The 20,170-nt window shown below is 40.6% G+C and overlaps 1 protein-coding gene across 3 annotated transcripts in view; it reads right to left on the bottom strand.

The window, feature by feature from the left end:
* LOC106599262 (pre-B-cell leukemia transcription factor 1) overlaps positions 1 to 19,419 on the bottom strand; it is a 68,943-nt gene extending 49,524 nt beyond the window's left edge. For 2 of the 3 annotated variants that reach the window (XM_014190401.2, XM_014190402.2), the window contains exons 1-2: positions 18,748 to 19,419; positions 17,686 to 17,759 (exon numbers count right to left, since the gene is read on the bottom strand). In XM_014190401.2, the coding sequence (XP_014045876.1) occupies positions 17,686 to 17,759; positions 18,748 to 18,932 (259 nt within the window). In that variant the 5' untranslated portion in view covers positions 18,933 to 19,419. The remainder of the gene's footprint in view (positions 1 to 17,685; positions 17,760 to 18,747) is intronic. The other variant, XM_014190403.2, reaches the window with a different exon arrangement.
* Positions 19,420 to 20,170: the final 751 nt, after the last annotated feature.

The raw sequence follows: 20,170 nt of genomic DNA, 5'->3' as shown, positions 1-20,170 counted from the left end.
CTGAGCTTATTTCAATTCCCCAGCTACATATATTTACACACACACACACACACACACACACACACACACACACACACACACACACACAGGGGATTGTGGATGTGAGGCGGTTTGATTCTGCAGACCCCAAACGATTCAGGATGGATACTAAATGTATCATCTCTCTCTCTTTTCCTACCTTCCATTCTCTCTCTCTCTCTCTCTCTCTTTCTTTCTCTCTCTCTCTCTCTACATTATTCTTTGTGTGTTCCTATCCTCCTGCTGAAGGTGGTGGGGTGACAAAGACTCATCTGTGGCCCTTTTGTCTCTCACAGCAACGGCGAGGTTTATTAACATGAATTAGAATAGTTCACAGAGACTACCTCGTCATTATGCGTTACCCACGGCAACCTCTCCCCCACTCTCAATCCACCTGAACATATGTGTGTGTGTGTGTGTGTGTGTGTGTGCGTGCGTGCGTGCATGTGTGTGCTAGTTGCGGTCGGTGCTGTTTAAGATTAGGAAGGATGAGCATGGCCTTATGTCATTTATATTCCATTCACCCAGCTCAATATAACATCGATAGGTTTAGTCTACTACATGATACTTGAATTTTTCCTGTACCCATCATGAGGTTGCTATAACCTAGTCTACGAATGAAAGATTATAACGTAGGTGCACACAGGTCGAGAGACAAATTGGAATAATCAAGGTGACAGACATTGACACATTCAATACCACCTTGCACAGTCTTGCCTGCATCTAGCTGATCTAGGGTGTAATCATTAGTCCAAACAGTTGGACTCACCTTTTCCCTTCGCTTGTGGACTTCAGTGCACAAAACTAGGCGGGAAAAAAAAACTTTCCAAGCCAAACCTTCATACCTTAACCGCTAACCGCTACACAGCCTACATCGTTGTCACCATATTAGCTAACACAGAAGAACTAACGCGTTAGTAAACCCGCTTCAATCTCGCAGTACAATGAACAGCAATCAGTTTAACAGTTACACCGGCGGGCTGCATTGCCAATAAATAAATAAAACCGAAAGCTTACCTTGACTTGGAAGAGTTCCAGTGTTGGATAGCCATAGCCAGCTAGCTAACATAAATAGCATTCCTCTCTGTTTGAGCCGGGTGTTTGAGTGGGCTAAATTAGCTAGCTGGGAAAAGTACCCAATTGTCATAATTGAGTAAAAGTAAAGATTCCTTAATAGAAAATGACTCAAGTAAAAGTGAAAGTCACCCAGTAAAACACTATTTGAGTAAAAGTCTAAAAGTATTTGGTTTTAAATATACTTAAGTATCAAAAGTAAAAGTACAAGTATAAATCATTTCAAATTCCTTATATTAAGCAAACCAGACGGCACCATTTTCTTTTCTTTTTTTCAGATAGCCAGGGGCACACTCCAACACTCAGACATAATTTACAAATGAAGCATGTGTTTAGTGAGGCCTCCAGATCAGAGGCAGTAGATGACCAGGGATGGTCTCTTGACAAGTGTGTGAATTGGACCATTTTCCTGTCCTGCTAAGCATTCAAAATGTAACGAGTACTTTTGGGTGTCAGGGAAAATGCTTGGAGTATAACGTACATAATATTCTTTAGGAATGTAGTGGATTAAAAGTAAAAAGTACTTAAATAGTACTTTAAAGTGTTTTTACTTAAGTACTTTATATCACTGCACCATGATGCTAACCGAGAGAGTGCTGTTGAAACTACTGTAGACCATCATTACAAAAAAGTATGTTTTAGTCAGTTATTTTGCGACATTAATATATTTAGTATAGTTGTATATATAAAAACTTATAAAATTCACTGAGAAGGATGGTACTCCCTTTCCTCCTCTGAGGAGTCTCCACCGGTGTGTGTGCATGTATCTCTGTGTGTAAGTTTGTGTGTGTATGTGTGCGCGTCTTCGTATGTGTTCGTATGTGTAGGCCCTAAAAATTGCCAAAGACTCCAGCCACCCTAGTCATAGACTGTTCCTTCTACTACCAAACGGCAAGCGGTACCGGAGCGCCAAGTCTAGGTCCAAAAGGCTTCTCAACAGCTTCTACCCCCAAGCCATAAGACTCCTGAACAGCTAATCAAAGGGCTACCCAGACCCCTCTTTTACGCTGCTGCTACTCTCTGTTTATAATCTATGCTTAGTCACTTTACCTTTACCTCTACCTACATGTACATATTACCTCAATTACCTCGACTAACCTGTGCCCCTGCACATTGACTCTGTACCGATACCCCCCCTCACTACTATTATTTTATTGTTGTTCTTTAATTATTCCTTTTTTTCTATTTTCTTATTTTTTTCATTTGCATTTTGATATATTTATTGTTTACTTCAGAAAGTAAATACTTTCTTAAAACGGTTTAAGGTCTTGCAAGTAAGCATTTCACTGTAAGGTCTGTTGAATTCGGTGCATGTGGCAAATAACATTTGATTTGATTTTTGGATTTGATGTGTGTGTGTGTGCATGGCACGTGCACGTGTACGTGTGAATGTGTGAACACCTGACAGCATTTAAATGGAAAACTACTCTGCGATGAGGGAGACATATGCACACCCATCTAACCCCCCTGTCCTGATGGAAATGACTGGTGCTATCTGCACTGCATGAGTCACTACACCAAAGCATTAATATCACTAATTGAAACCTCCAATCACTGCTCTTCTCCATCTGATATGTAGCAACTGATTAATAGTATAGAATACACTGCCTAGCTTTCATCTGTGGCGAACACCGCACTACAGTACATAAGAAAAATATGATACATACGCAGACACAAACATTGATTTAACACCTTTACATCCCTTCTTCATAGTATAGCTATTTCATGTTATGTGCACTGGGATTTGTGTGTGTGTGTGTGTGTATATATATATGTATGTCTGTGTGTGCATTTGTGTGTTTTTACGCACATTTACTGCAGTCCTGTTACCATCCTAACCAGCTCCAGTGAGAGTAGAGCTGGAGAGGGAGCAGCAACATCGATTGGTGTTGATTCCGTCTGGGCAGTGAGCAGCGACTGACAGTGCTCCTAAATCGCAGCGAAAGGCAACCATTAATCTTGGTCTGGTTTAAGTAGCGTGTATTAATTTGTGTCATTTTTACTAAGTTGGGCAGGGAAGGGCCTCTCGCCATTTCATGTTTGACTGTTCACCGCAGCCGAGGGGGTTTCTTTATACAGCATGCTGCTGGCTGACGCACTCATCAAATGTGAGCAGCGGGGCGCGAGAGAAACGTGATCCAAGACCCTTGAATTAAACGATATCAAGTCCCAGGGTGTTTAAATGGCAACCAACCAAGATATTGAAGAAAAATCTGAATGGATAAGTAACATTTCAGGTTGAAATGCATGGTGGTACAGTACAGAGGCCTATATTACTACATTTTAGTAGCCTACAAACTACAGAAACAAATCCTAAAAACTGACTTGTTCCACAGCTGTGAATAAGAACCCTCATTCAGCCTCAACAACTAATTTCCTGACCAATTATTTGAATTCCATTTCGTTCTGTTTTTTTCTGTGAGCGCAATGTGCAGTTTCTCTAGAGTTAAATCAGATCAAGCCCGAACTGTGCGATGTAGTAGGGAGTTGTAGTTTCCAACAGGCTAATATTCTACATAGTTTAGAGCAGAAAACCTGGTAATTAACTACAAAGAGCATAATTCACTGTGCGCCTACTTGTCTCATCGGTGCAGACACAGAGACTGAGAGAATGGACAGAATGAATCACCAATCGGAGGGATAGAGAGCAGCTGCTTCGTGAGGTATCTCTAACCTGAAAATATATAATCTAATTGAGTGATAGCTGGTATTCAGCAGTCATAAAAGTATGCCTTATTTACTTTGAAGAACTACTAAAATAGTGGTTTTGTCAGACAGCAGCTCTATAGAGATGAGACGATGACTTGGAATGAAATAATAAAGTTATCAAATAAACGTCAACTGAAATATTTTATTAAAGTAAAGAAATGTGAATAAATGATTGTTAATAAGATATAAGCAGTAATGGGCAATTACTACCATCATGGGACTTTAATTCATTGTTTTATTCTTGTTGTTACAGCATTCAACCCACATAATGCATTTAATGTCCCCCAAAAAGAATCGAAAACAAAATCGAAAACTTGATTATTTTTTTTATAATCAAACCGAAATCAAACTGACCTCAAAAAGCACTAATCGCTCACCACTATTAGTTACTGTGTTGTGACACTACACCTACTACCAATGACATTTTCATTCCACATATTAACTCCATGTTATCGCAGAAACTGAGTGTGATTTGAACCTCTTTTCATAGAGAAATAAAGCAGATGGAATTTTCAGACAGCTTGAAGGAACAAACACTACATCTACTGTAAGAAAACCACTACACATTGCTCCCAAAAAAGAGCAATAGTTGAGGAGGCTCTCCACTGCAATTATGTTGTTATTGTTTTCTAGGACTGAAAACTGCACTAGAAACAAACATCAGATAAAACAGAAAACTCCACTGCGCTGTGGAACAAATTTCCTCTATAAAGCAATTTAGTGTCAGATAAGTGGGAAGGCATTCTTACCGTAATGGATCTGAATATGATATATGTCAGACAAGTAAGAACAAAGCCTTTTATAAAAGCCGCATTTGCAGAATGGCCGATACGATACTGCTGTATCAGATAACCAAATTGAGAGGAGTGCAGTAAACATAGACTGTAAATAGAAATACAATACATTCATACTTTTTGTTGAATAAGTGCAATGAAATCTCGGTCTCTCGCGCGCTCTCTCTCCCTATAGCCGCAGGAAGTAGGGGTGCAGAGGGTGCTGCAGCACCCCCTGAAAAAAATCAGAATTTATAAAAAAAAAGAAGAAATGTATATATACACGTAAATATATAATACATTTATTTTATTAGTGGACTGGATCTTTATTAGTAATGTCCTATTGGACCAATATAGGTGTCTCTAGCACGGGCAAAAACAATTATTCTGAACAGTAGGCTACATAGATGCAGAGATAATGGAGTATTTCAAGAGGCAAGATCAATCGGAACCACTTCACCTTTAGCTTTATGAAATACTCCCAATATCAAGGTGATTTATGCACACTTACATTCACCTGAGGAATTGATACTGAAAAATATTCCTCCCAAAGGGAAATTACTCGTACTGGTTGATGACCCAGAGGAGGAACAGTACACACTACCTCCCACACACACACACACACACACACACACACACACACACACACACACACACACACACACACACACACACACACACACACACACACACACACACACACACACACACACACACACACACACACACACACACACACACACACACACACACGGCATAGGCCTACCCATTGGGTAGCTAGGCCCAGCCAATCAGAATATGTTTTTGCCACACAAAAGGGCTTTATTACAGACAGAAATGCTCCTCAGTTTCTGGGTGGCTGGTCTCAGACGATCCCGCAGGTGAAGAAACCGGATGTGGAGGTCCTGGGCTGGCGTGGTTACACGTGGTCTGCGGTTGTGAGGGCGGTTGGACGTAAATGTCTTAAACGACATTGGAGGCGGCTTATGGTAGAGAAATTAACATGAAATTCTCTGGCAACAGCTCTGGTGGACATTCCTGCAGTCAGCATGCCAATTGCGCGCTCCCTCAAAACTTGAGACATCTGTGGCATTGTGTTGTTTGACAAAACTGCACATTTTAGAGTGGCCTTATATTTTCCCCAGCACAAGGTGCACCTGTGTAATGATCATGCTGTTTAATCAGCTTCTTGATATGCCACACCTGTCAGGTGGATGGATTATCTTGGCAAAGAGAAAAGCTCACTAATAGGGTTGTAAAGAAATTTGTTCACAACATTTAAGAGAAATCAGCTTTTTGTGCTAATGAAAAATGTCTGTGATCTTTTATTTCAGCACACGAAACATGGGACCATAACTTTCATGTTGCGTTTATATTTTTTGTTCAGCATAATTTCCATTCAAAAGTATATGTTCCCTAACCCCTAACTCTAACTCTAAGCCTAACCCTAACCCCTAACTCTAACTCTAAGCCTAACCCTAACTCCTAATTCAAATTCTAACCCTAATCTTAAACCTAACACTCTCATAGGGACATTTCTCTCATGGGGATGTGTGAAATGTCCCCAAGAGGGAGACTTTTCCTTGTTTTACTATGCTTGTGGGGACATTTGGAGAACCAATGCACGCACGCACGCACACACGCACACGAACACGCGCACTATTCCACCATATGACCATTCCAACAGCCAGACCTGTTATCATAGCAAATTAACAACTCCCACCTCAGATATACAGGGTGTAATTAGCCTCTTTAAACATGATTAGCATGTCTCAATTACCACACTCACCATTTGCATAATTTAGAAGCTGTCCTAATTGCAAGTGTGGGTTCATATGATGGGAAAACAGGGAGCAGGAGAAACACTGGACATGTCTTGTCGGTTCTGAACAACTGAAGTGATTCTGAAGTGTGTCTGTCTGTTTGCACTGTCAAAGTGCTACAATGTAGATAGGAAGAGAATCTTCTTCAGGACCCAGATGGGAAAGACATTGTATTTATTTTCCCACCAGTAAAGGGGTCTAGGCTATTTCTGTAGAACATTTTATGAAAGTTAACGTCTTTTGTCAGGAGAATCAGCGTGGCCAATTATCGACCATTTACGTTTCTAGGAAGCAGTGTCATGAGGTTTGTTAAAACTACTAATCAATTGAGAAACTTCAAAGACGTTTGGGAAACGTTTTTATTTATGAAAGAAGAGAGAGTCGTGGTCACTCGTATTTCTATGGAAACTAAAATCCCGGCTAGAATAAAATGCTGCTTCTGCACTTCCAACCGACCAGGCCAGATATACTGTCTGCCTGCTAACACCAACAGGCCAGGCCGGGGACAGATATACTGTCTGCCTGCTAACACCAACAGGCCAGGCCAGATATACTGTCTGCCTGCTAACACCAACAGGCCAGGCCAGGCCAGATATACTGTCTGCCTGCTAACACGGTGGGGAAACCAAGGACATAGTCATTAGTTTCAGGACAGAACACGGCACATTGCAGACAAATGACTCCATCTGTCAGCGGAGATGAGTGAGGAGTAACAAAAAGACTGAAAACTAACCTCTGAACTCATCATGGACAGCCATGTCAATTAAATACTGAAAAACAGCAGCAGCAACAACACTAGTGTCCAGTCCAGTCTCTCTCCATGGATAAAACAAGCAGACCATCATTCACAATACACAATACTAGCTTACTGGGCTATAAAACCAACTGAATAGTTATCTGACATTCTATTATCACAAAATTTACTCAAAGTCCACCACTAAATCATTAACTAGTAAATACATAGCCATCAAAGCAAATTTGGTCAAAGAAAATATGTGCAGGTTTGCTCTATTCTAGTCTAATGAAAGGACAGCAGTGTTCTCCAGATGTGTGCTACAGTATATAAGAACCACACCAGACTTCAACTTCGATCACAGGTACAATCTGCAATGCTGCAAATATGCTCAACATCGAAAGCACAGCATTTCTATTATCTAGTATGTGAAAATGAGTAGCTTGGTGACATGGGTCACTGAGTTCACCAGGTCCTTAGGTCTGACAACTACCAGTGGTATAATATAGTCAACATCTGATCATATTTGACATGCAGGAGCTATCCATTTGACCTGAGTCTGGAGTAATGAGCGGCTGTCGACATACACTGGCCTGGTGAACAGTGAGAGAAAGAGAGAGAGAGATTGAAAGTGTTTTTGTAAGAGAGAGAGAGAGAAAGAGAGAGAGTTTGAAAGTGTTTTTATAAGAGAGCGAGAGAGAGACAGACAGAGAGAGAGAGAGACAGAGAGAGAGAGAGAGAGAGAGAGAGAGAGAGAGCTCTGGCCTGTAATCTGACACCTAGAAACGTTGACTTGGTGTCTGGCTTTTCTTGCTCTGTCAACCTGTACGTGCCAGCTCCACTATCTGTAATGGTTCCACACACACACACACACACACACACACACACACACACACACACACACACACAGACACACACACACACACACACACACACACACACACACACGCTCTTTCACATGCAAACACACACACACACACGCTCTTTCACATGCAAACACACACACTCACGCTCTTTCACATGCAAACACACACACACACACACACACACACACACTCACGCTCTTTCACATGCAAACACACACACACTCACGCTCTTTCACATGCAAACACACACACACACACACACACACACACACACACACACACACACACACACACACACACACACACACACACACACACACACACACACACACACGCTCTTTCACATGCAAACACACACACACACTCTCGCTTTCACATGCAAACACACACACACACACACACACACACACACACACACACACACACACACACACACACACACACACACACACACACACACACACACACTACAGTATACCCAGGTGATTTTACCTTTAAAAACATAACTTTGCCTTTAAACATTAAATCAGATCTAGAAAAGGAAAGTCAACCTACAGTGCCATATCTATGACCTCTTAGTGCTGTCACAGAAGGGGACACAACAGTCGCATAAACCAGGCTGCCTGCCGATTTAATAGTCTCTCCTTTACAATCCTCCAGAGACTCTGGCTGCAACAATGTAAAACTGTGGAGAGGCTGAGTCTTTATAAAATAATATAAAAAAGACCTGACAAATTACGGGCTTGTTCACTGTTTGCACACTCTGCTCTCAGCACATTTGGCTGTAAATGTCATGGTGAAGGTTTGAGTAATTTTTTGCTGTTGCTGCAGTGGATTTCTGGGCTTCTGTCTGCTCTTCACAGGGGGGAAATGATCTATGCCCACAAGATGAACAGCAACTAGATACATAGAGAAAAAGACAGAAGGAATGGTATGATACCATGTGATTTTAGGTCTTTGTGTTCTATAAATCTCATCCAAACTACAATTTGTATACCGCCCAAACAGATCCACGACCAACGCAATCACTGTTACACTGCCCTATCTCACCTGGATAAGAGGAATAGCTATTTAAGAAAGCTGTTCACCAAATACAGCTCTGCTTTCAACACCATAGTGCCCTCCAAGCCCATCCCTAAGCTCAGGGCCCTGGGTCTGAACCCCTCCTTGTGCAACTGGGTCCTGGACTTCCTGATGGGCCAACCCCAGGTGGTGAGGGTAGGCAACAGCACCTCCGCCACACTGCTCCTCAACCAGGGGTGTGTTCTTAGCCCCCTCCTGTATCCCCTGTTCACCCACGACTGCGTGGTTACGCACGGCTCCAACTCAATCACCAAGTTCCCTGACGACATGACAGTAGTAGGCCTGATTACCAACAACGACGAGACAGCCTACAGGGAGGAGGTGAGGACCCTGGTGGATTGATGCTAGGAAAATAACCTCTCCCTCAATGTAAAAAAACAAAGGAGCCAATTGTGGACTACAGGAGACAGAAGTGGGAGGGGTTAAAAGCCTCAAGTTCCTTGGTATGCACATCACTAAGGACCTGAAATGGTCCCACCACACAGACACTGTGGTGAAGAAGGCGCAACAGCGCCTCTACAACCTCATATGGCTGAAGAAATTCGGCATGGCCCCTAAGACCCTCACAAACTTTTACAGATGCACCATTGAGAGCATTTTGTCGGGCTGCATCCCTGCCTGATAAGGCAATTGCACCGCCCTCAACCAAATGGCTCTCCAGACAGTTGTGCGGTCAACCCAACGCATCACAGAGGGCACGCTGCCTGCCCTCCAGCACATTTACAGCACACAGTGTCAAAGGAAGGCCAAGAACATCATCAAGGACCTCAGCCACCCGAGTCACGGTCTGTTCGCTCTGCTATCATCTAGCAGACAGAGACGGTACAGGTGCATCAAAGCCAGGACCGAAAGATTGAAAAACAGTTTCTATCTCTAGGCTATCATACTGTTGAACAGCCATCGCACCATCTCCTGTAGTAAGAGACAAAAATACTCCCTCACACAAGCTCACACACACACAGACTTCTGTACTCACACACACACACACACACACACACACACACACACACACACACACACACACACACACACACACACACACACACACACACACACACACACACACACACACACACACACACACACACACACACACACACACACACACACACAACGCTGCTGTCCCATGTTGAGTGCATTCAGAAAGTATTCACACCCCTTAACTTTTTCCACATTTTGTTGTGCTACAGCCAGAATTGAAAATGGATTAAATTCATATTTTTGTGTTTTTAGAAAGTTTAACAAATTAATTAAAAATGAAAAACTGAAGCCTAAATAAGCCTAAATAAGTAAAAGAGAGTAAAAATGTGCTTAACAAGTCACATAATAAGTTGCATGGACTCAATCTGTGTGCAATAATAGTGTTTAACATGATTTTTGAATGACTACCTCATCTATGTACCCCACACATACAATTATCTGTAAGGTCCTTCAGACTAGCATTGAATTTCAAACACAGATTCAACCACAAAGACCAGGGAAGATTTCCAATGCCTCGCAAAGATTGGCACCTATTGGTAAACATGGTTGGGGAGTAACGGATAAAACCGGTAACTGTAATCCGTTATGTTACCAGCAAAAATATTGTAATCAGATTACAGATACTTTTGAAAAACTAGATGATTACTTTGAGGATTACTTTTATATTCAGAAAGGATGTGTAATGCCCTGGCCATAGAGAGGGTTTTTTTGTTCTCTATTTTGGTTAGGCCAGGGTGTTACATGGGTGGGCGTTCTATATTTATTTTTCTATGTTGGTTTGTTTCTTTGGTTTGGCCGTGTGTGGCTCTCAATCAGGAACAGCTGTAGTTCGTTGTTGCTGATTGAGAGTCATACATAGGCAGCCTGTTTTTCCTTTGGGGTTTGTGGGTGATTATTTTCTGTCTAGGTTTGTGTTAATCCTGACAGGACTGTTTGGCTGTCGTTTCTTTTCGTGTTTTGTTTGTAGTGTTCATTCGTTTATTAAAATCCTTTATGATTAAACATCCTCCGCTGCACCCTGGTCTCATTGCGACGACGGCCGTTACAGGAAGTTTGCGGAAAAAACATTATTGACACTTCTCTGTTTTCTCAATAACATTCAAATCAGCATTGAAAAAAGGCGCAAGTTTAAGTTTGTTCCACCAGAGCGAGTCTGACCACAAATCAGAGACCACTATGATGACAAACACAATGTGTTTGATGGATTGTGGGAAAAGAGCAGGAATAGGCTTTTGTAGGCTACAGTCCAAGTTATGTCTTCCAATGATGCGACTGCTATCGGAATTCAAAGATTATCCAACTTGAATAAACGCTTGGAGGTAGGGATGACAGCAGTGGTGTAGTCTACGGCGATATGGATATCACTTATTCTTGATATCAACATAGCGCATTGATGTGAATCACACTGCTGCTCTCTCATTTAGCTATTTGCGCCTTACGGATTGTGGTTGTTGTGGATAATTGTTCACAAATCTAAATGTGTATTTGAACCCAATAATGGTTGAATTCAAGAAGTTTAAGCTGCCTATCAATCATTGTTTTTGAAACCAGTGAAAAATGCGTTCTTGCAACAGCTACATAGTGTGGATCCCAGCCTATGGAAGTGGGGCTGTTATTGCTCAATCTAATTCATGCTGATAAAAAAAAAATCCATAGGTCTAATGGACATGTGCTCAAACTCGCACACTTTCGATAAACTTAAAGGGGCAATCTGTAGATGCTACATCCATTTTTGGACATCTAAATTATATATACAGTTGAAGTCAGAAGTTGACATACACTTAGGTTGGAGTCATTAAAACTTGTTTTTCAACAACTCCACAAATTTCTTGTTAACAAACTATAGTTTTGGCAAGTCGGTTAGGACATCTACTTCGTGCATGACACAAGTAATTTTTCTAACAATTGTTTACAGACAGATTATTTCACTTATAATTCATTGTATCACAATTCCAGTAGGTCAGAAGTTTACATACACTAAGTTGACTGTGCCTTTAAACAACTTGGAAAATTCCAGAAAATTATGTCATGGCTTTAGAAGCTTCTGATAGGCTAAATGACATCATTTGAGTCAATTGGAGGTGTACCTGTGGATGTATTTCAAGGCCTACCTTCAAACTCAGTGCCTCTTTGCTTGACATCATGGAAAAATCTAAAGAAATCAGCCAAGACCTCAGAAAAAATTGTAGACCTCCACAAGTCTGATTCAACCGCCTGAAGGTACCACATTCATCTGTACAAACAATAGTACGCAAGTATAAACACCATGGGACCACTCAGCCGTCATGCCGCTCAGGAAGGAGACACATTCTGTCTCCTAGAGATGAACGTATTTTGGTGCGAATCAATCCCAGAACAACAGCAAAGGACCTTGTGAAGATGCTGGAGGACACTGGTACAAAAGTATCTATAACCACAGTAAAATGAGTCCTATATCGACATAACCTGAAAGGCCGCTCAGCAAGGAAGAAGCCACTGCTCCAAAACACATGGGGACAAAGATCCTACTTTTTGGAGAAATGTCCTCTGGTCTGATGAAACAAAAATAGAACTGTTTGGCCATAATGACCATCATTATGTTTGGAGGAAAAAGGGGGAGGCTTGCAAGCCAAAGAACACCATCCCAACCGTGAAGCACGGGGGTGGCAGCATCATGTTGTGGGGGTGCTTTTCTGCAAGAGGGACTGGTGCACTTCACAAAATAGATGGCATCATGAGAGAGGAAAATTATGTGGATATATTGAAGCAACATCTCAAGACATCAGTCAGGAAGTTAAAGCTTGGTCACAAATTGGTCTTCCAAATGGACAATGACCCCAAGCAAAATGGCAAAATGGCTTAAGGGCAACAAAGTTGTGGCCATCAAAAAGCCCTGACCTCAATCCAATAGAAAATGTGTGGGTAGAACTGAAAAAGTATGTGCGAGCAAGGAGGCCTACAAACCTGATTCAGTTACACCAGCTCTGTCAGGAGGAATGGGCCAAAATTCACCCAACCTATTATGGGAAGCTTGTGGAAGGCTACCCAAAACGTTTGACCCAAGTTAAACAATTTAAAGGCAATGCTACCAAATACTAATTGAGTGTTTGTAAACTTCTGACCCACTGGGAATGTGATGAAAGAAATAAAAGCTGAAATTAATCATTCTCTCTACGATTATTCTGACATTTCACATTCTTAAAATAAAGTGGTGATCCTAACTGACCGAAGACAGGGCATTTTTACTAGGATTAAATGTCAGGAATTGTGAAAAACTAAGTTTAAATGTATTTGGCTAAGGTGTATGTAAACTTCTGACTTCAACTGTATACATATCCATTGATTCTTGAAGAATATAACTTAGAAATGCCTCATGAGTTTAGTTCAACTGTCACACTCCATGAGAACCCAATATATAAGCTTGTTTTTCTCCAATGTTTGTAAACATTGTAAATGTAATCAACCACTGTATAGCCTCATAACATGGTAAAAACAATCATTTTGATATCATGGATGGTCAGTCCTTGCATCCATAGCTCTGAATATTATTAATCTGAGTGGTTACATTTCTCCAGGCCCACCCCTCAGCTTTTTACCAAAACAGAGGTGGGGCGACCGTGTTGTTATTGTTTCATTTGTGGATTTGCCCTTTAAACAGCTGCATATTATCAAGATATCAAAGTGACACTAACTAAAAGGTAAACAATAGGCCTATAGTAAATGCAGCATATGGAATTCATTGTTCACATGTAAATAGCACTTTTCAGTAGTGCTCAAAGCATGCCGTTCCATGAGCGCAACATTTATTTTTCAACTTGAATAAATGAGCCCAATCAGTCCTCCATGACAACAAAATCATGAACAACAGAGTAGGGCTGGCTAATAAGTCCTTCGATTTTGGGGTCATGCTCAGGTTAAACAATATGGATAATCTATACTTACATATTTCCAAGTCCTATTCTTGAAGATCAAGGGGTATAACATTTATTGGAATGACTGGAATTCTGATAGAATTTGGTTTTTAATGTAAAGATATAATTAAATTGTATTGTTATATGTAGTACAAAGCAATTGGTTAGAAGAAGCCTACATAACCAACCCATAAAGTAAGATGTAACATCCATATATGGCCAGCTATGTAAACTTTATCATTGATTTATCCTGCAATAGATGTTCAATTGGTAACATTTTTTTTTTCTTCTTCTCATGTCTCTTAAGGGGAAAGTAATCTAAAAGTAACTGAATGTAATCAGATTACGTTACTGAGTTTGGGTTATCAAAAAGTTACGTTACTGATTACAATTTTGGACAGGTAACCAGTAACTGTACAGATTACATTTAAAAAGTAACCTACCCAACCATGTTGGTAAATGGGAAAAATAAAAAAGCAGACATTGAAAATCCCTTTGAGCATGGTGAAGTTAATAATTACACTTTGGATGGTGTATCAATACACCCAGTCACTACAAAGATATGTCCTTCCTAACTCAGTTGCCGGAAACCGCTCAGGGATTTCACCATGAGGCTAATGGTGACTTTAAAACAGTTACAGAGTTTAATGGCTGTGGTATTGTAGTTACTCCACAATAACTAACCTAATTGACAGAGTGAAAAGAAGGAAGCCTATACAGAATAAAAAATTAAATAAGGCACAAAAGTAAAAATGCAAAAGATTTCGCAAAGAAATTAACTTTATGTCCTTAATACAAAGTGTTATGTTGGGGCAAATCCAACACAACACATTACTGAGTACTATTCTTCATATTTTCAAGCATGGTGGGGGCTGCATCATGTTATGAGTATGCTTGTCATCTGCAATGACTAGGGAGTTTTTTGGGGATAAAAAGAAACAGAATAGAGCTAAGCACAGGCAAAATCCTAGAAGAAAACCTGGTTCAATCTGGGAGACAAACTCACCTTTCAGCAGGACAATAACCTAAAACACATGGCCAAATATACACTGGAGTTGCTTACCAGGTGACATTGGATTTTCCTGAGTGGCCTAGTTACATTATTGACTTAAATCGGCTTTAAAATCTATGGCAAGACTTGAAAATGGCTGTCTAGCAATGATCAACGACCAACTTGACAGAACTTGAATAATGTGGAAATATTGTACAATCCAGGTGTGCAAAGCTCTTAGAGACTTACCCCGAAAGACTCACAGCTGTAATCGCTGCCAAAGGTGATTCTAACATGTATTGAGTCAGAGGTGTGAATACTTATGTAAATTAGATATTTCTGTATTTAATTTTCAACACATTTGCAAAAAATTCTAAATACCGATTTTCACTTTGTCATTATGGGGTATTGTGTGTAGATGGGTGAGAAAATAATTACTTTGGATTTCAGGCTGTAACACAACGAAATGTGAAATAAGTCAAGGGGTATGAAAAGTTTCTGAAGGCCCTGTATATTAGAGACATTAAACACTGGACACTTCCCGTTTCTTTTATACCGTTTTTTACACTCTGCATTGATATACTGTATTCTCACATAGCTCATTCGAATATATCTTTTTTTACACTGTTTATACACACTGCGTATTTATATACAGGATTCTTGACATAGCTCACTGTAATATATCTACGGCTGTACATATCATTCTTAGTATATATTTTTGGTGTACGTGCAAAGATTGCATTTGGATTACTAACACAGTGTTGGATTCATCCTGACATTCTTGATTTCTTGTTTCTAGTTTTTTGATTATTTATTATTTGTGTACATGTCTGACATTTTACTGCACTGTCAGGAGCTTGTAACACAAGCATTTCGCTGCACCCGCGATAACATCTGCTAAACTGGGTTCTCGACCAATAACATTTTATTTCTTGCACTAAAATACATTTGCCACATGCTGATGCTGATAACACATCTACATTTATAGAGTGAAGCACAGCTCATAGCTTGGACTTGATGACTATAACGTGACAAAGCATCCGGATAAAATGTAACAACAACAGAATACCGAGAATTTAGTATGACTTCCCCCAGCAACACAAGGCATGCAGCGCTTGAGTAACAACAACACCTCAATGGACATTGTGTGCTTGCGTGCATGTGTGAGTTTGCGTGTGCGAACCAGTAAACTCTTCAAAAGGGATTCCCCCATGGTGCTTTTATCTTGAGGGGCCAAGTACATTGAATTCAGCCCACCCAACTGAAACCCTGTCAAAGGAAGCTAATACTGGATAGAGGCCAAAACATTAGCAGAACTAAATCCACTCAAGAGATAGGAGGAGAAACCTACAAAAACAACAATGCAAATCTATGTTGAAACGTTACCTTCAACAGCATTTTTTACCTCTAAATTAAGACGGAGAGAGTATCAGGCAAAGAGAGCCATTATAGTCAGAATACCCTATGTTCCTGCCAGGAACGGTGGGAAGAGAAGAGAAGCGGGGGGGGGGCATGAAAAGGTCCAAGTCACTTTGTTCTTCTTCATTTTGGAAACGAACTCTGGTTGAACCCAGAACGACGCCAGGCAGTTGGAAAAAAACCAGGCATAACTCTCTCCCTACTCTAAGCATACTCCTCTGAGAAGGAAGGGGGCCGGGGCCAAATCTCACTGGCTTCTCACAAACTGGACTTCATTTTTTCTCCCTCCTTTTTTCTAAAATGAAAACCACACAGGGTTTGCTGCTAATAACCAGTCTTTTTTTTTTGAAGCACTGTACCAGAGTCTGACTCACAGTAATGAAATGTTGGTAAATTAACCTTTAGAGGCAAATTAGGAAGACGATAACACGGCCTCCGTCACTGAATCCATTTGTTTTCTTATTTCTTTGGCTGGCTACAGACAGTCATGATAGTCGCTGGAAACATTGTTCCACTTTAAAGTCAGAGTGAGTGATAACATCCTCTAACAATTTCAAAAGAGTATCCCGTTAAAAGGCATGTTCTGAGATATGTCTTCAGAGATATGTATTAGATTGCGGTTTGACTTCCATTTTCTACATATCTCTTTAGTAGGCTAGAACTTGGACTTTTTCCAAGAATATTCACATACTTTCTTTTATAAACAGAGACAAGTGCTTCTTCTTTTTAATATTGTGTTAAGTGCCTATATTTCACAGATTCTTATACATGACTTTGACCCTCGCTTCAAACCCAAACAGAGAAAATCCCTCTGGCCAGCATCAGCATGTAGAAACACTCACAGCGTGTCACAAACAAACAGCATCACACTTGGCAAGGAAAAAATATGATGACACAGAAGGAAGTGAATTACTACAGCCCTAATACATGTCTCAGTGACACCACCTTGGTCGTACAGTAAAGACCTTTCTTCTCTGCTGTCTGTTCTGAATGTGTGTGTCTGCTTTTGGCTCACTGACTGACACACATAAGGTTGTTTGGTTGTGTGGTAATACACGTAGATAGAGTAGGATGCCAAAAAGCACCACGTTACATTGTAGAACCATATTGTTAAGAATATGGGTTAACCTCCTGAACACATACAGTATGTTTAGAAATATAATATAAATATTAGAATGTTCAAAATGTGATTGTTATAAATAATAATGTGGGCTATAAGTCGTTTTGGCCATAATAACGTCATAAAAATGCCACATAAGAAAAAAGGTTTGAGAAAAAAAGATTGATACAAGTCATTCTTTCAATGTGGTAGAATTTCACCTTACCTGTTTTCTCTTTTATATCACACAAGACGTTGAAGAGAGCCGGTTTCATCCTGTGACAGTTCAGTGCATGTTTCCTATATAAAAAAAGGGGAAACACACACAACTTTACAACCAAATTCAATAAGATGAGGAAATAGTAATAGTTGCAAAAGTGTTCTGCGTGGAATCGTATCATATCTAAAATGAGGAGACTTGTTTGATCACTGTCAATTTGATAAGGAAGAATAAAGCTCATCCTTGCTATTGATATTAACAATGCATATTATTCTGAATTTAGTCTTGAACAACCCTTCAATCACAGTGGTCTAAACTAAAGACCTAATGTATAGCATAGTCCTATTCTTTAATAGAGAAAACACTTTGGTGTAAAATGTACTTTTATAGTGTCTCCATTGTCTCAACAAACCACACTTGGAACACTTGTCGTCCCACTACACTTGATCTATAACCGCTAAGACTAATTAACATGAATAGCACGGGTCGTTTCAGTTTTACATCACGGTGGGATGTCAATAATGAATATGATCCAATCTATCCTATATAATCTATTCTTGCACAGGAACACGAATAGATGTGATCGTTGGCTCAATTTCGAGGCGCAGCACCCGTGCTGTGATAACCTTTACTGCCGTTGGCTAAAAAGAAACAAAGTATTCAAAAGGAATGCATCCCCAACATGTAACACAGCGGGGAATTACTGTGTAATCTCATATGGAACAAGATACAAGGCGATTGGACATTGGGAAGAGGATGCACCCCGCTCAGTTGTAGTTGCAGTAGTTTAATATCGTCATACATTTTTTTTTACATTTTTGATGACACTGTTAATTTAAAAGTTAACTTTCACAAAATAAAAACTGGTTGGCTGAAGGTAGATTAACGTTATGCACTTTATCCCCTACGAGCAGTTGTTGAGTTCGGGTGGGCGTAATTGTTTTCGTTGGATAGCATGAATGCACATCACATTATTACAATGTAGGCCTACAGTAGTTATTTCTTAATTCATAAATATGCTATTTTGGTATTACTTTGAAAATAATATAATTTTCTATGCCACCGTACCTGGCCTGCGCTTCGTCCAGGCTTTGGTCTGTGATTGTCATTATTTGCTGTAATATGTCTCCAATGTCCTGCTTTCTTCCATCTCCGTCCGTCCCTCCTGTGCCATCCTGCATATTTTGCGCCAAGCCGGGGTGTCGGGCCATTCCCACGGCGTGGGAGTGCATCAACCGAGGCTGCTCGTCCATCCTTGACCGCGCTCTTCGCCTCGCCCCCAACTGACCAACACTTTTTTTCACGGCAACAGAAGAAATATCCTTAGAAATTCCTTTGGATCCCTCTCTCTCTCCTCCTCTCTCACCCTCTCTCTCTCTATTTTCTCTCTCCCTGGTAAGCTTTCCTGGATCGGAAAGGGAAAGATAATGACAAACGCTCGCTCTCTCCGCTCTCTCTCGCCCAGCTGGTTTGGTTGAAATCTGATATGAATAGCTGCTTTAGGCTCTGGCCACTCCTGCACAGCTACTGTAGAAAAAAGTAGATTCAACTTTAAAGGGTTTCAAATCGTGTCAAAACTGACGTGCACGGAGCACGTTTAAATGCCTTTCCCAATTTCCTTAAAAGCTTGATGGACGGAACACGTAACAGTCACTCTCTCAGAGGGTTAGTGAAAGTAACACCAATTGTTATTGTTTCGCTTATGTCTGTAGCAACTGACACACAACCAGAGTATGGAATAAAAGCCTCCGCCCCCCGAGCCACGATTGGAGAAGAAGGGGGCATAAGTCCCACCTCCGTCTCCTCAAGAAAAGTCAATCATCTTTTTCGGGAAGCGGCAATAAACATAAAATGTGAGCGTTAACACTGGGTCTGGACCTTCTTTAACAGCTCAGTGGTCTGGACGTGGTGGCAATACAATGATGGATAGAGACTGAATATGTAATAAATAATTGGGCTTGGCACCAAAGCTCTGTACGTGATGTCACAAGGAACAGGCTGAAATAAATGAATTGTCTTCTTTCAGTACAGATTAACCTGGCTATTGCTTATTAAAACAAGACAACTGTAAATATGTCTTCCTCCACAAATTATACAGCGCCCCCCATGGGCCAATCAGTGCAATTTTGTAAACAACAGATCTCTATGGCACCACATATCATTCACCCACGTTTTGTCAAATTCGGGCAAGTGGAGTCTGAGATATCATGTGGGTTAGCTAGACTCATATCCCTGAGCATGTGTACCAAATTTCATCACTCTGAGTCAAACAGATCGAGAGATATGAACATGTTCCCATTATAGCGCCACTGTTAGGTCGATATGAATGTTCTTGTATATGTTAAGTCTTGACAGTATTTGCAACATGTGTACCAAATGTTGTTACAATACAAATATCTTTGACTGCTTTCTATGCATTTATGTGCCAGACCACACCCACTTGAATGTTTATTGGTCAATCACGGCCTAGCTGTTTTAGGTATTAGTCTGT

Source organism: Salmo salar, chromosome ssa03 (genome assembly GCF_905237065.1).
Source record: "Salmo salar chromosome ssa03, Ssal_v3.1, whole genome shotgun sequence".
Classification (NCBI taxonomy): domain Eukaryota; kingdom Metazoa; phylum Chordata; class Actinopteri; order Salmoniformes; family Salmonidae; genus Salmo; species Salmo salar.
This window is presented reverse-complemented; position numbering and strand designations above follow the sequence as displayed.